The sequence below is a fragment of the Eptatretus burgeri genome, chromosome 9, assembly GCF_056783735.1.
Source record: "Eptatretus burgeri isolate ZD-2024b chromosome 9, Ebu_testis_v1, whole genome shotgun sequence".
NCBI lineage: Eukaryota > Metazoa > Chordata > Myxini > Myxiniformes > Myxinidae > Eptatretus > Eptatretus burgeri.
In genome coordinates, this window is record NC_140969.1 from 87,412,787 (window position 1) to 87,429,251 (window position 16,465).

Below are 16,465 nucleotides of genomic sequence, written 5' to 3' on the forward strand. Positions count from 1 at the left end.
AAACTGGTCCAACACGTGGAACATGTCTTTCAATCCAGACAAATCTCACACTCTCACTATGTCTCTTCGAAAGGACCGTTTACAAAACCCCCATCCACTTTCTCAACAATCCTCTGGAAGAAGTCTTTTCTTTCAAGCTTCTGGTCTCACTATCTGCCATGACCTTTCCTGGGAAAGTCACATTTCCAACCTTGCCTCAAAAGCCAGTCGCCGACTGGGAATCCTCCGTCGTGCAAAGTCCTTCCTTGGCCCTCTGAGCTCCTGACCACTTACAAAGCTTTTGTCCGTAGCCTGATGGAGTACTGCTCTCCCCTCTGGGCTGGTGCTCCTGCCTCCCACCTTTCTCGACTTCACGCTGTCGAAACCAGGGCTTTTAAGATCATTGGCATCTCCCGCAATGAAGCTGAGTCTTTGGGCCTCTCACTCAATCACCGCAGGTTGGTCGGTGGTCTTTCTGTCTTCTACCGACTCCTCTCCAGCCTTGCCCCCCTGCTCTCTCTGTGATTTGTCCCAACCACATTTCCACAGGGCGCTCAAGGTCCGCCATAACAACCCCCTTCTGGTAAAACTACCAAAATCACGAATCACTGCTCATCTTCACTCTTTCATTCCTCTTTTTTCCCGCCTTTGGAATAAAGCTTCCTCACTCTATTCTTTCCCATTCTTCCCTCAGGCTTTCAAAACAGCTGTTCACCACCACCTCTTATCTTCCCCCATCCAAATCCTCGATCTTTTCTACCCCCGATAATTCACCCAAGCCCACTTGCTGCAATTCTTCTGCCTTCCTTCCTGAAAGACCCTTCAATGTCCATCTCCCCCTCGCCATGATCCCCCACCCATCCCCATCCCTCTCCCTTCCACAGTTCACCTGTGTCTGTTCCCCAATGTTTTGTCCCTTCCACTCCCGCCCCTCTTGTCTCATGCCTCCTTGCTGTGAGTTGTGTGTTAGCTCTCATACGAGCCTCGACCAAGGTATACAAAAAAAAAAAAAAAAAAAAAAAAAAAAAAAAAGCACACCCGGTTCATATTGAATAACCAATTGCTTTAGAAACAGTTGTGAAGACAAAGGAAAACATGATTGCTCATATGCTGCTGAGGTTAAAAGTTAAAACCTCCACCACTCATTGTCATCATCATAAGATACCGGATGAAACTTTGTGCATGCCTGCATACTTTGTTACGGGCACTATTGTGGCACACACCCGCGGAAATCTACCCACATGTACTTCTACCATGTAGCAATTGCCCACTGTGCATCCCGATGGGGACAGGAGCTGTCCCGCTATCGACTGTAGGGTGCTCGGCAAGTGGCTTAAGCACTCAAGCAAGCACTCCAATCGAAATGGGTGATAAGGAACGGCTGGCTTGGCAAGCGATAGCAAGCTGATTGGTAATAGCAAAAAAATACTAAACATCACCGATCGCTTAACATTTTCAGATTTCACTCCAGAGTTCAAGTTATTTAATCCACATAATCCGATCCTCGAAACTCAAATTATATGTCTGTTATATACTTTAATTTGTCCGTGAGAGTAGATCGTGCAAAATCGCATCATTTAATGCATTAAATTGCTCCAATCTCCTAATTGGAAAACTATAGCACTTACAAAAGCGATGTACAGCAATTCGTAGGTATGTAGATCAGGCATTTGATGATGCAAGTGAGGAAAGTGGAAAAATCGTTTTGAGCACTTTGTCGTTCATAAACCGTTGTGGCCTGTTCCAACTCAAGGCGTTGTTGAGTAGGCCAAACAAAATGGCGAATTAATTCCCCAGTGAGGTAACCCAGGATGCGCCTAAAGATCCCATCGAGAGCGAGGTGTCCGCGGATGCGCCTGATGAAGGATATAATTACATAAGGCCGTTAAGTAGACCCTCCAGAGCGATGAAGTGGTGTAAACCTCTCAGCCTGATCTCATTAAAATCGTCCATTGATGAAGCGACCGCTTTGGCGTTTTACAGCTTTACACCAATTGGTTAATGGTCATGGGGAAGGGCAGTAAACTTGAGACATTATTAACCAACATAACTGACCATGATTGACATGACCGTGGTCATGCACACAGACGAGAAAGAGTAATCTGGCTGGAAAAGATTTGAAGACGGTTGTTAAACTCTACAAAAATACACTTATACAGTTCAGTATTGTTAGGTCATTTTCTTGATTTCTGCATCGTTAGGCCAAAATCACTGGTATTAACACCTAAATTAGGGCCCTGTCACACCTTGACGTTTTAGTCAGCGTATGGCAACGTATCAAAATGTATGTAAAATGCTGGCGTACGCTGAACTATTGATGTTTTTTTCCAGTTTTGGACATATTCATAACAAGTTGGACGTATGCATAACGTATTAGTAACGTACACAGAACGTTTCGATAACTTATAGATAACTTATACCAACGAATGCTTAGCGTGTTGTTGGCGTTCACAACCAATGCCCAACGATAGTCTAATTTATGCATAGTGCGGCAGAGTATCGCCGACGATCACGTGGCGTAGCCTATTAATAGGCTGCTGCTCAACGATTTAAATCATAACCGCACTAGATATCGAAGTGTCAACATCACCGTCATGCCGAAGAAAGAAAGAAAGACAAAAAAACCATGGAGTCTGGAACACTGACGGGTTCCTCTTGTGAAGCCCATTTTTATATACCAATTCCCCTAAATGCTGACAATACGCCATTATACGGTAGTTGTAAGTTAGAAACATGTTCAGTAAGTTCTGTGGTCATCTGGAAGACGTCAAATACATCTACATACGTCAATATGCATTGGAGATACTTTACACATAGGTTAGAAATAAGTTTCAGGTATGCTAGACATTACCTCGACGCGTTTCGACTTATGAGTAACGTACTAGTAATGTGCGTCAACGATCGCATAACGTGCCTACAACTTATGGCCAGCGTATGCGGAACGTGCGAGTCATACGCCGAGCACGTCAGAAAATTTTGAACATGCTTAAAATTTGTCGACGAGCTCGGCATACTACGACGTATGCCAGCGTGCTTCAGCGTGCTCTTAACGTATACAAAACTTATCCATAACGTATTCGACGTGTGCCAGCGTTTTAGACAAATTTTTCATACGTCGGCATTCGCTGGCAAAATCGTCAAGGTGCTGCAGGGCCTTTAGCAATGCCTTCTTCTCTTTTTTTGCACCCAAGTATGATATCTGGTCACAACGATTTGTTTCCGATGTTCACGCCCGATGGGATCATAAGGTCGTACGTGAGTGGAACTTCAGTGTTTTCCGTGATTGCTTTAAGTTCATTTTCCCACAATTTTTTTGGAACTGGAATATCAAAGTTTTTGCAGATGTGCCAGCTGTTTACATTATATTACATAATAAACTCTGTTATGTCGTTGTGTGTACAGCTGTTCTGACATGTTTTTTGTGGTTATTTTTGTGTTCGGTCATTCTCTTTGCTAACCCCACCGCCACCCCTCAACTGTTTGTTGTTTTTTCCTCCTCTCACTCTGTCCCCTCCTTGCTCCCCCCTCCAAAAAAGAAAATGCAGCACTCCCTCCCTCCTTCTATCTGTGTCTCTGTCCCTCCCATCTCTATCTCTCGATATCTCTCCCTCCCATCTCTATCTCTCGATATCTCTCCCTCCCCCACCTCTCTCTCTCTCTCTCTCTCTCTCTCTCTCTCTCTCTCTCTCTCTCTCTCTCTCTCTCTCTCTCTCTCTCTCTCTCTCTCTCTCTCTCTCTCTCTCTCTCTCTCTCTCTCTCTCTCTCTCTCTCTCTCTCTCTCTCTCTCTCTCTCCCTCCCTCCCTCCCCCACCTGTCTCTCTCTCCCTCCCCCACCTCTCTCTCTCTCTCCCTCCCCCACCTCTCTCTCTCTCCCTCCCCCACCTCTCTCTCTCTCTCTCCCTCCCCCACCTCTCTCTCTCTCTCTCCCTCCCCCACCTCTCTCTCTCTCTCTCCCTCCCCCACCTCTCTCTCTATCTCTCTCTCTCTCTCCCTCCCCCACCTCTGTCTCTTTCTCTCTCTCTCTCTCTCTCTCCCTCCCTCCCCCACCTCTCTCTCTATCTCTCTCTCTCTCCCTCCCCCACCTCTGTCTCTATCTCTCTCTCTCTCTCTCCCTCGTCTGTATGTCTGTCTCTCCCTCCCCTCTGTCTGTCTGTCTCTCCCTCCCACGTCTGTCTATCTCTCCCTCTCTCCCTCCCCCACTCGTCTGTCTGTCTCTTCCTCGTCTGTCTGTCTGTCTCTCCCTCCCTCCCTCTCTGTCTGTCTCTCCCTCCCTCCCTCTCTGTCTGTCTGTCTCTCCCTCTCCTGTCTGTCTGTCTCTCCCTCCCCTGTCTGTCTGTCTCTCCCTCCCCTGTCTGTCTGTCTCTCCCTCCCCTGTCTGTCTGTCTCTCCCTCCCCTGTCTGTCTGTCTGTCCCTCCCTCCCTCCCCTGTCTGTCTGTCTCTCCCTCCCTCTCTCCCTCCCCTGTCTGTCTGTCTCTCCCTCCCTCTCTGTCTGTCTGTCTGTTTGTCTCTCCCTCTCTCCCTCCCCTGTCTGTCTGTCTGTCTCTCCCTCTCTGTCTCTCTGACCTCTCTCCCTCCCTCACCTCTCTCTCTCTCCCTCCCTCCCTCCCTCCCCCAATATTTGGTGAGGTGTCGCTCTCCCCACCTCCCCCCTCTTCATCGTCTCTGCCTCCCCTTCCCCCTCTCACCCTACACCTGCCTCCTCTCTCTCACTCTTCCTGCCTCTCTCCCCCCTCCCCTTCCCCACATCATTGACCCATCAATGAAGCGACGAGTTGTATTTGCTAGTAAGGAATAAAACAACTCAAGGGGCATGATTTCTTGTTCAGTACTTCGCTTGTGCAGGCTCTCAATATCCCCAATATCATCAACAAGGAACTGGCAATGGATGGGTGGATGAGGGTATTACAGAATGGCTGAAAGAAGGATTAATGGACGGAGGGATTAAAGAGGGCTCGAACTTGCTCCCTGTGTGAGCATTATGTATTCATCATCGAAATTATTCGTTCCACCAATAATTTTACAGCACATGGACCGTCGATAAGATTCGGCTTCTGCTTTGGGCCATTTCATGATGAAAGCTTTTGAAATCATCACGTTCAATTCCAACTGTAATCGTTCAATTCCAACTTCACGAACAATCGAGGACCAACTCCATGAATATTTAACCTGCTCTCATGCTTGATCCTGGATTGCTTCATGGTTAGTGTCGTGTAAATGCCAGGATAACGAAAGGGCCTTGAATGTGGAGAACAAAAGGTTCGACATCGCTCAAGGAGGCCAGTCATGACTATGGAAGATGGCATGGAATGAACTGAACACTTGCATAGCGAGCACGAAGCCAATGAAATGGAGGGAAGGAAGGGAGAAAAGGGAAGGGGGAGATATAATGGGAGGAAAGGTGAGAATAGCCGTCTTGCGACTGTTTCGGACAACACGCGACACGAAGACACACAATATTGTTGGAAAATCTGCAATCCTCCATGCAACAGTGGGTCTTGAGAGTCGCACAGGTGAACGAAAGAAAGAATGAATGAATGAATGGTCGAATGAATGGAACCGTTCGAATGGCTTCGGATTGCGCTGTTTCATTCCATGTCCTGGCCGGTTGCCTGGCTACGCATCACCGGGGTTTTTCTCAGTATATTTTGGATATTTTCGACATTTGTTCAGCTACTTGCGAAGCCATTGTCCCACAGAAACGACGAGCTGGCCGAACACGACTCTGAAAACAGTTCTGCCGGACTGTCTATTCGGGGAGACGAGGTGCCCAGACCAGGACATGTAGACAAGGTAGGAGGGATGGACGCACAGGCTCGAAATCATTACTTATACAATGTAAATATTATATTGATATACATGCATTAAGAACAATGCACGAATACGTGCCCTCAATGTTTATTAATGCAAAAATGCTCATGTTAAAAAAAAAAAAATATATATATATATATATATATATATATATATATATATATATATATATATATATATATATATATACATATACATATAGTATAGTAATGCGACAAATATGATTTTAAAAATAATAATAATAATAATAATAATAATCGCTTCACAGATCCAAACAAGCTCACATGAGCTAAGATCCTCGTCCTCTTAATGATGACGTCATAAAAACGAATATGACGTCATTGTGATGCATCAGGTTTGCGATAAATTATCTGTGCTAATGCCCGGCTTGATTCCCGCAAACAAAATTCAAACAGCTTGCCCAATTTCAGAGATAATGGTATAGGCGATTTCCATTAGCGGCGATATTATGACGTCAACTTTTTTTTCTAGGAAGAATTTCCAAAATGGGAGATGGTTACTGCCTGCGCGTGGGCTTTCTGCATATACATGGCAAGTTTCACGAAGATGCGATGAAAACTCTGGGTTGTGAAACAAAAAATGTCAAAAATAGGAATGACGTCATAAAAATTGATATGACGTCATAGTGATGTATCTTATGTGCGGTAATTCATCTCTGCTAATGCCCTGTTCGATTCCCGCAAACAGAATTCAAAAAGCTTGCCTAGTTTCAGAGATAATTTTTTAGGTGATTTCCATTAGCGGAGATATTTTGACGTCATAACTTTTTTTCTAGGAGGAATTTTCAAAATCGGAGATGGTTATGCTTCAGTCACATTTGGCACGGCGGCCGTAGGGTCTAAAAAAATCTACAGCCACTCGCAATTATAGGGCGGCCGCAGTATTTCCACGGTCACACAATGTAGCAGTCACATATGTTTTTATTTTTTCAGGGAGCCGCACGGCGTATTTAGAAATTGTGGAGACCTAAAACGTGGGGGTGCCGTACGTATTTGATTTGATGTCGCACGGTGACCTTAGGGCGTTCCTGCGGCAGCCATGGAATTTTCAAGGTAGACGCAAGGTAGTCTCAAGGTGCCCGCAAGGCGACCTTCAGGGGGGCCCTAAGGCGAACGTAGAAATAGTGCGGCCGCCGTAATTTTTTGGGGGTTGGCAGAATTCAATTTTCATTGATAAGAGCCTACGGAAAACACACGAATAACGCAAGCCCACCAAACGGTCGACGTGGAACAACATCTACGTCATGGCTACAGCTTGTCGAATTGCTACAGCCAACCTAGAAATGAAAAAAAGTTATAACTCCGCGCTTTAATTCCACGGAGACCCTTACGGCCTGTAAAATATAGCCATACGGCGTAAGGCCACCCTGAGGCCACCTCAGAAACTCTGCGGCCGCCGCATGTTTCTGTCAATTCAGGGGGGGTATGGCCGCCGTATCCTAGCCATAGTGCAAATGTGACTCATACTTAACTGTCTGTGCAGGGTATTTTTACATGTATATGCCAAGTTTCAGGAAGTTTCGATGAAAACTGTAGGCTGTGAAAAAAAAAAAGTCCACAAGAAGAAGATGAACAACAACAACGTGAGAAAGATTTAGAGATTATCCACGAGGATCTAAAAATTTTTTTTTTTGTCAGGTCAGGTTCGATCTGTGACCTGCTACAGGTACCATGTAAACCTGTACTAACCTGTTCCATGGTCGGGTTGTCGGCGACTAAACCGTCTCCCCCACCAGGTTTTCTGGTGAGGAGGGTGTTTGGATATGGACACCCAGCAGGATTAAAAACAAAACCTGTCAAAGGGTGGAGGAGCTCCTTGTGAGCCAACGGCCATCCATATCTAGTGCCCAACTGTGTCTGCGGACGTCCTCCTGCAGTTGGGTTACTTCTTATTAGGAGGTTGGTGGCAGGATTTGCACTCCAGCCACCGTAAAACCCTTCATTCCGCAAAACGCAAAACGCAAAAAAATCTGAAAACCCACTCCCGTGGGAGTACCTCCTGTGCAGCTTCCCTTCGCAGGGCAGCTCACCGGATGATGGGATTGGGGCAAAGCCTTCGGGACCCCCAATCTTTGATAGGAGGGAAACCACGGGGTAACATCCCTGGGTCAGATTGCGGGAGAGTGTGTCGGAGTGGTGCTGAGGTGTCGTCCACCAGACGGCGGTCTCCTTGGGTTAACCTGAGGCGGTCCCTTCGGGTGGGTGCCTGGAATGTCCTATCCCTAAGAGAGGATGATCACCTGTCTCTGTTATCATCTGAGCTCAAGCGTTTGGACATCGGGATTGCAGCTCTCTCTGAGGTTCGGAGACCGGATTGCGGCGAGATAATGGTGGGTGGTTACACCTACTATTGGTCTGGTCGCTCTGATGGTTACCATACCCAAGGAGTTGCTGTAGCTGTGTCCAATAAGCTGACCCCAATGATAATTGAGGTAACACCGGTCAACGAGCGTATTATGAGATTAAGGATTCGTCACTCCTTAGGTGTCATTTCCCTGGTCTCTATTTATGCTCCGACTGAGGCGAGTGATCTTACCGTGAAGGATGCATTCTACGCCACACTCGAGTCTGTGGTTGATCAGTGCCCCAGACGAGATACACTTCTAGTCTTGGGGGATTTCAATGCATCGACTGGAACTGATAGGGATGGTTATGAGGTGTGTGTTGGTCCCCATGGGTCAGGAACTATGAACCAGAATAGCACTAAGTTCTCTTGACTTTGCAAGAAGTCATGGACTTAGGGTGGCTGGTTCATGGTTTCAGCGCCGCAAGCTCATCGCTGGACTTGGTATTCCAACGCTGGCGGTGTGGCAAAGGAGATTGACCATGTCCTCATTGACGGTCGTTGGAGGATGATCCAGAACTGCAGGGTCTACCGGAGTGCTCAGTTCCTCAATACTGACCACAGGCTTGTTGTAGCAACTCTAAAGCTGCACCTTAAATCCTGGAGAATGGTACCATCCCAGCCTAGGCTGGATGTTGCCAAGCTCAGGGATGAGAGAGTAGCTGAGGAGTTTGCGAACAGGCTGAGTGGACACTTGGGGGTCTGGGTGCTTTGGGGTCCTGAAGAGTTGTGGAGCACCTTCAAGACCACCGTCCTTGATGTTGCCGGTGGATGCCTTGGAGTTCACCGCAGGGCAAAGAAGAATTTTGTCTCTCAAGGGACACTGGATACCATTGACCAGAGTCGCAGGGCCAGGCTGAATGGCAGAGCTGAGCTGTTCAGGGAGCTGAGGCGTAAAACTGTACGTGCACTGAGGGTGGACAAGGAGGCCTATGTGCGAGGAATCTGTGAGGGGGTAGAGCATCACCTGTGGACAGGTGATTCTCGTCCCGCTTACAGGGGAATTCGCGCACATTACGTTCATCCAAGCCCATCCCTGGGAGCACTGCAGTTCGAGCAGAGAGTGGTAGGCTCTTGACAGAGGAGTCTGAAGTGAAGGCCCGCTGGGCCGGTTACTTTGAGCGGTTGTACCAGGCTGATCCCCCAGCTGTCGAGTTGGACGTCAAGGGTGTTACAATCCCTGTTGCTGACCCTCGAATCAACTGTGGTCCACCTTCGCTTGTGGAAACACGGGCTGCGGTGAACCAGTTGAAAGGGGGGAAAGGTCGAGGGATGTGTGGGATGGATGCTGAACTTGTGAAGGGTGGTGGAAATGGTGCACTCAAGCGTCGTTGCATGCAGTTTTGTGCTCTGCCTGGAACACAGGCATCATCCCAACTGACTGGAAGAGGGGCCTTGTTGTCCCTCTCTGGAAAGGGAAGGGTGATCGCCAAGACTGCAACAACTACCGAGGGGTGACGCTGCTCTCAGTGCCGGGCAAGGTCTTTGCCTCGGATAATTCTTGATAGGGTTCGCCACCATCTGCTTGAGCACCAGCGTCCAGAGCAGTCAGGCTTTACACCAAAGAGGTCAACGATTGACCGTATCCTTGCACTTCGTGTCCTCACTGAACGCAGACGAGAGTTTCGGCAGGGGCTGCTTGCAGCCTATGTTGATCTCTGTAAAGCGTTCGATTCAGTGAATCGGGATGTCCTCTGGAGGATTCTTGGTCTTCGTGGGGTGCCACCGAAACTGATCGATCTGATGTCTGAACTCTACTCTGGTACTGAGAGTGCTGTGAAGTGTGGTGGTACCGCCTCTGACTTATTTCCAGTTGTTACTGGAGTTCGTCAGGGATGTGTACTTGCCCCCACACTTTTCAGCACTTGTATGGACTGGATTTTTGGGAGGATGTCGGAGAGATCAAGGATTGCGGTGCATCGTTTGGCAATGTCAAGATCTCGGACCTTGATTTTGCAGATGATGCAGTCATCTTTGCGGAGACTTTAGACATCCTCTTGGGGGCCCTCGAGGTGCTGAATGAGGAGTCGGAGCCGTTGGGATTACGGATTTCTTGGGTCAAAACAAAGATCCAGGCTTTCGGTGACATCTTGGATGCTGCTGTCCTGTCTGTGTCTGTTTGTGGTGAGGATGTTGAGGTCGTGGATAGATTCACTTACCTTGGCAGTGATATTCATGTCTCCGCAGGTTGTGAGCCGGAGGTCAAAAGACGTCTGGGTCGGGCCTGGGGAGTCATGGATTCACTGGATCATGGGGTGTGGCGCTGCCGGTACCTGTGCGGGAGGACGAAAGTCCGAGTCTTCAGGTCCTTGGTACTTCCAGTCTTGCTCTATGGGTGCGAGACTTGGACTTTGACCAAGGATCTGAGACGGAGACTTAATTCCTTTGGTACCAGGTCTCTTCGGCGAATCCTTGGCTATCGCTGGTCGGATTTTGTGTCCAACGAGCGGTTGCTGAGAGAGACTCGGATGAGATTTGTTACCTGCATAGTCCGTGAGCGTCAGCTGCGGCTGTATGGACATGTGGCTCGTTTTCCTGACGCTGATCCTGCTCACCAGATTCTCTCAGCGAGGGAGTCTCATGAGTGGAGGAGGCCAGTGGGCCGACCACGTGCCTCATGGTTGCAGCAGGTTGACCATCATCTCAAGGAGATGGGGATGGGCCTGGCATCTGCCTGGGGGATGGCCAGACGGAGGCCCCTGGAGTACCGGCGGAAAGTGGACGCAGCGACGCGCTGTTCTGGCACATGCTCCCATACCTGACCTGACCTGATCTAAAAATACATTTCAAAAATCACGTAAATCTGTTTCATAAATAGAGAAATCTTTGTTGTTGTTTTTTAAGATTTAATAAATCTATTTCATAAATAAATCACCGCAGTACATACAGCATGCCACATGCTAATGAGAATTTTAAAAATTACTTCAGCTCCAGATTTTGTCTTCACCCTAAAGTTTTTTGTTTTTTAAAAAATCTTTCCCCAGGGAATGATAACAAAAACATTGCAGTAACGTACAAGTTTCATAAAGATGGTTTATTAGTTATAGAACAATGGAGTAATTGAAGACCTGGGTGCAAGAAGTACTTAAGTCACATTATTGAAAAAAATGAGCCGGCACCAGTACTATAATCTATAATGGCCAGAGCATCATTTGATACCAAAAAATTCCCAAAACTAGAACGGGCACTCATAGAGCGCATACCTTCGCCGCCACTACTTTTTTTTGTTCTTGGTATGAGTGTGGGGAACTGGTTTCATATGAATGGTCTTATGACACAAACCACATATCTATAATGTCATGACCCCCCCCCGACTTCTGGGGGCTACGGACTAAACAACAATCAACTCACGTCGTTTTGGCGAGTCTTCACTCGCAAGCTCGGTGAATACAACGTTTCAACAAGAGAAGGTAATCTCGTTTGATGCTGGTTTCATGCAAATCAAATAAGAATTGACTGAGTTATGCCGAAAACCGCATATTTTTCAAGGGCGTGACCCCCCCCGACATTTTACCCCAACCGGTGACATGTGTTATGACGTCATTGTGTCACAAGATTGGGCATTAAATTCTGAACATTTTGGTGCTGGGTTCATGTAAAGCGGACAAGAATTGACCGAGTTATGACAAAAAACCGCATATTTTTCAACGTTGTGACACCCCTGACCTTTGACCCCTAACCGGTAACAAGAGTATGGGCGTCATTGTGTCATATTGCATATCACAAGATGAGGCGTTGAATTCTGAACATTTTGGCGTTAGTTGCATGCAAATTGAATAAAAATTGACCGTGTTATCGTAAAAAGACAATTTTGACCTTTTCGTGACCTTGACCTTGACCTTTGACCCGAACGATCCCAAAATCTAATCGAATGCTTCCTGGCTAATAACCAATCATCCCACCAAATTTCATGCAATTCGGTTTAATACTTTTTGAGTTATACGAATCACAATATTACAAATAAATAAATAAATAAATACACGCCGACCAAAACATAACCTTTGGCAGAATGCGAAGGAAATAAGTACTCAAGTCCTGTATATTAGTATATGGTCATTGTTAAATTCACTAAAATGTAGTGCAAGAAATACTCAAGTCCATAATGTTTGAGCAGGAAGTTCCTAAGTCCATGACTGTCCAATCAAAATGATAGTATGTGTCACGTGACAAGCTGTGAAAATGGCGACCATGGAGGCTGGACAGCATGGTGTGAATGAGGATAACCCTGATAACAGGCATGACGGGGGCAAAAAACGTAAATGAAACCCTGGATATTGGGCTAGAAAGAGAATGAAGGATGCCAAAGCATCAGGTATGAAGTTTCTATGTATTATACTTTGCTGGTACTGAAAAAGGCATGACATTCGTCATCAGCTTTTAAGCCCTCATAAAACTGTGCATGTGGCAGTGCAGTGCAATGCTGTGTTGACCCAGATTCCCATGTATTGGATGTATGTACACTGCACAGCCCCATGAGACATAGTAAAAATGGCTGTTTGGCAATCAAAAATGAGCAATAAAGAGCTTTGTATGTTAAAAGTACCCAAGTCCAGCCATTTTGTCGCAAAAAGTACCTGAGTCCAGGTTTTTAGTCACAAAAAGTACTTAAGTCCAAAACTAATTTTCTTGTTTTCTTCGTAATAAAGGATTATTTTTCCACAAAAAAGTGTTTGTCTGCTCTGTATAGCCCCTAGAACCAGCAACAGGCTCCATAGTATGCCACGTTAAAAAAAGTACAGTATCTGCAGCATGTTTTGAAAACTTTGATCCTCAATATCTCAAAAGTGTTATTTTGTGACTAAAGTACTTCTTGCACTCAGGTCTTCAATTCCTCATTCAAATTATGGAAGAAAGCAGCCATGCTGACGAGCTATTTTATTGTATTGCTCTAAATGTTGATGCCAACTGAACCACGTGGGGCAGCATCATCGAACGATAGAAATAGCAAAAAAAATGTAAAAAACAAAATACATGAATAAAACTCACCTACATATATATATATATATATATATATATATATATATATATATATATATATATATTGTTACGAATTCTGGCCCGTCCGGCATGCGATCGGTCACGTAACTCGAATCGCGACGCGTCGCCCACCGGAATGGACAATTCAGTCGTGACCCTCCTGGAACTACCGCCAGGAGCCAGTCACGGGTGGGGGTTTAACCCCACCACGATCGTGCCAGTTGCCCACCCGCGCAAGATAGGGTTGCTCGCCAAATTCGACCTACCTAAGTACCTGCACGAGTGGTCGACCGCGCGATCGTACCTCGCCGCAGGTCGACTTTGGACACGAACCGCTTAAGCGGCTCGTTCCGTGCTGCAGGGATAACCGAGTGGAGTTATCGTCGACCTCGACGGTTCAGATTATTTACCGGGTGTTTTAAACCCACTATCAATCCCTTACGTGATGCAAGATGGAACTTTCCACAAAGGAAAGGATGAAGCAAAACGGGAAACAGTTCAACAAGCAAGCACCTTTATTTCACACATACAACACACGCACGTAAGGCAGTAATGCAATGTGCAACAAAAGCCAAAATGAAACAAAAGCAAAAGCACTACTACCGACTATAATTATTTACAACACTTAAACAATTATACTTGACGGGACTCGGCGCCACATCATTCATTCAAAATAAACAGGAAAGACCTCCCCATAGGCAGGGAGGTAGACGGGGCCCGTGGAGCAAATGTGCGTGGAACCTGGAGGAGTGGCCAGGTCCACGAGACCGATAAGGTCTTACCCGCGTCCTTGTGACACAATGGCGGGCAAGCTGCAATATCAGCGCAGCTGCGCCCCGACTCCGTGTCCCTGGCGTGGTCGGTGAGCCCTCTCTGGCGTGCTCCGCGCAAGCAAGGTTTGGTCGGCACCACGGTTAGGGTGGGGAATGAACGGGGCCACCGGCACTATCTCAGCGTGGATGGGGGGGGGGGAATTGTTGATGCTCAGGGTCGAGCGAGGGGAATGGCTGTCTGGCTTGGTCGCTTGTGAAAGCGAAGGTGGCTCGAATCCAGCGACGAGACGACACCAACGACGAGACGAGCCCAGCGATGAGACGACACCAACGACGAGAAAAGCGACCCCCACACGACGAGTTTCACACAGACTCGCGTCTTTTATAGACCGGGGGAGGAGCCTGTATGCAGATTTTAGGATCAAAACGCGATTGGAGGCGGGGCCACGCCACCCTCTGTTCAGCCATTGGTGTGGCAAAAAGGGGCGTGAGCCTCTTTTGATCCGAATTCCTTCCTGAGAGGAATTCACATCCATCGCGCTTAGAGGCAGGGCCACATTGCCCGACGCTCGCCCATTGGATGGAGGAAAAGGGGCGTGAAGCCTTCCTGATCCGTTTTTCTCTCCCGTAAAGGCATCCATTGCACTCGCGGCTTGCTGCGTTCGGCAGCAATCACTGAACGGCTTCGGACAGTACAACGTTTGGCGTTGACTGCTGGTGGGGTCGATGGTTGTGGAAGGCGAAAGGCGAAGGTGGTGGGGGGTTTGCTGTGGTGGTTTGGTGGTTGGCGGGCGTCGTTTGGGAATGGTGGTGAAACGATGTTTGCGGGATGGAGTTGTGGAGGTAAAGAGGCGAAGGTGGTGGTGTTGAGTTTGTTGGCGGCTTAATGGTCCAAAATAACGATAGAAAAAGAAAAATGGCTAACTCAAAGCGTCGCAGCCCAGATGAATCACACATATTCCCTCTAAACAACAGGTGTGGGCTAACTACACATGAACTTATTGATATATCTCACCTGAGGACCCTTTATGGTGTATTGCGAATTTCCACAGCCGTAACAATATATATATATATATATATATATATATATATATACATATATATATATATATAAATATATATATATATATATATATATATATATATATATATATATATATATATATATATATATATATACATATATATTTACGAGGTGTGTTCAAAAAGTATCCAACCTTAATTTTTCGTATGTAAACAAATGAAGTTACGGAGGCATGGTTTGGTGCACGTATGTATGCGATACTAATCCGTATGCGTGAATATTTTCCCGCCTGCAGAAGCTGTCAGTCGCCGACAGACCGCCGATGAGTGAGGAAGTGTAAGTGAGCGCCGTCGGATTTTCGTTTTTGACGAAATGATGGAAAAACTTGAACAACGCTACTGCATCAAATTTTGTGTAAAGCTTGGCGATTCCCAAGTGGAAACGATCCGCAAGATTCAACAGGCCTTCGGGAACGAAGCAATGGGCACCACACAGATAAAAGAGTGGTACAACCGCTTCAAAGATGGTCGCACGTCAGTGGAAAGTGAAGCACGTTCTGGTAGGCCCTCGCCCTCCCGAAATGAGATCGTCATTGACCAAGTGAGGACCCTGCTGATGCAGGATCGTCGAATTACGATCAGAGAACTTGCAGACGAGGCGGGCATCAGTATTGGATCCGTTCATTCCATTGTGACTGAGGATTTGGGCTTAAGGAGAATCTCAGCGAAGTTCGTGCCAAAGCTGCTAACGATCGAGCAGAAGCAACTCCATTTGGAGATCGCACAGGACATGCTGGAGACTGAACAGCAATCCCAACTTCTTCAACACGGTGATCACTGGCGATGAGACCACACTGATCTGTCATTTTGTCAAAAACGAAAATCCGACAGCGCTCACTTACACTTCCTCACTCATCGGCGGTCTGTCGGCGACTGACAGCTTCTGCAGGTGGAAAAATATTCACGCATACGGATTAGGATCGCCTACATACGTGCACCAAACCACGCCTCCCTCGCTTCATTTGTTTACGCACGAAACATTAAGGTTGGATACTTTTTGAACACACCTCGTATATGTACACAGTCATGGCGAAAAGTATTAACACCTTTTCACTTTTTTCAAATAATGCATAATTTCTTCCAGAAAAATGTTGAAATTAAAAAATCTTTTGGTGTCCAAATGTGTATTTCTTTGACTTGCAGTGGAACAAAACAAAAAAAAGCTGAAAGAAAATCACTAAATTTTTGCTTATTCCACACAGAAATCCTTAAATGACCCGAACAATATTATTGGCACCTTTTAGAAGTTGTGAGAAATAATTCGATTTCAAGCAGGTGATTCTCCTTCACTTTGGAATTGAATTCACCTGGTGGTGAGTTGCAGGTGCCTGCAATATAAAAATCACTCATTCAACCAGTTTGAATCGAGAAAAGGAGTCATTCTGCTGCTTTGTGTCACTGTGAGCACCACAATGAGCATGGATAAAAGAAAGGAAACCAGACACAAGATTGTAGCCAAGCATGGACAATCGAGGCAACG

The 16,465-nt window shown here is 46.6% G+C and overlaps 1 protein-coding gene across 3 annotated transcripts in view; it reads left to right on the forward strand.

Annotated features, from left to right (window-relative positions):
* Positions 1–4,871: 4,871 nt before the first annotated feature.
* Positions 4,872–16,465, forward strand: part of LOC147020548 (protein FAM161B-like) — a 38,787-nt gene continuing 27,193 nt past the window's right edge. Inside the window, exon 1 of one of the 3 annotated variants that reach the window (XM_085895979.1) lies at positions 4,872–5,770. In XM_085895979.1, the coding sequence (XP_085752105.1) occupies positions 5,531–5,770 (240 nt within the window). In that variant the 5' untranslated portion in view covers positions 4,872–5,530. The remainder of the gene's footprint in view (positions 5,771–16,465) is intronic. The other 2 variants (XM_085895978.1, XM_085895976.1) reach the window with 2 other exon arrangements.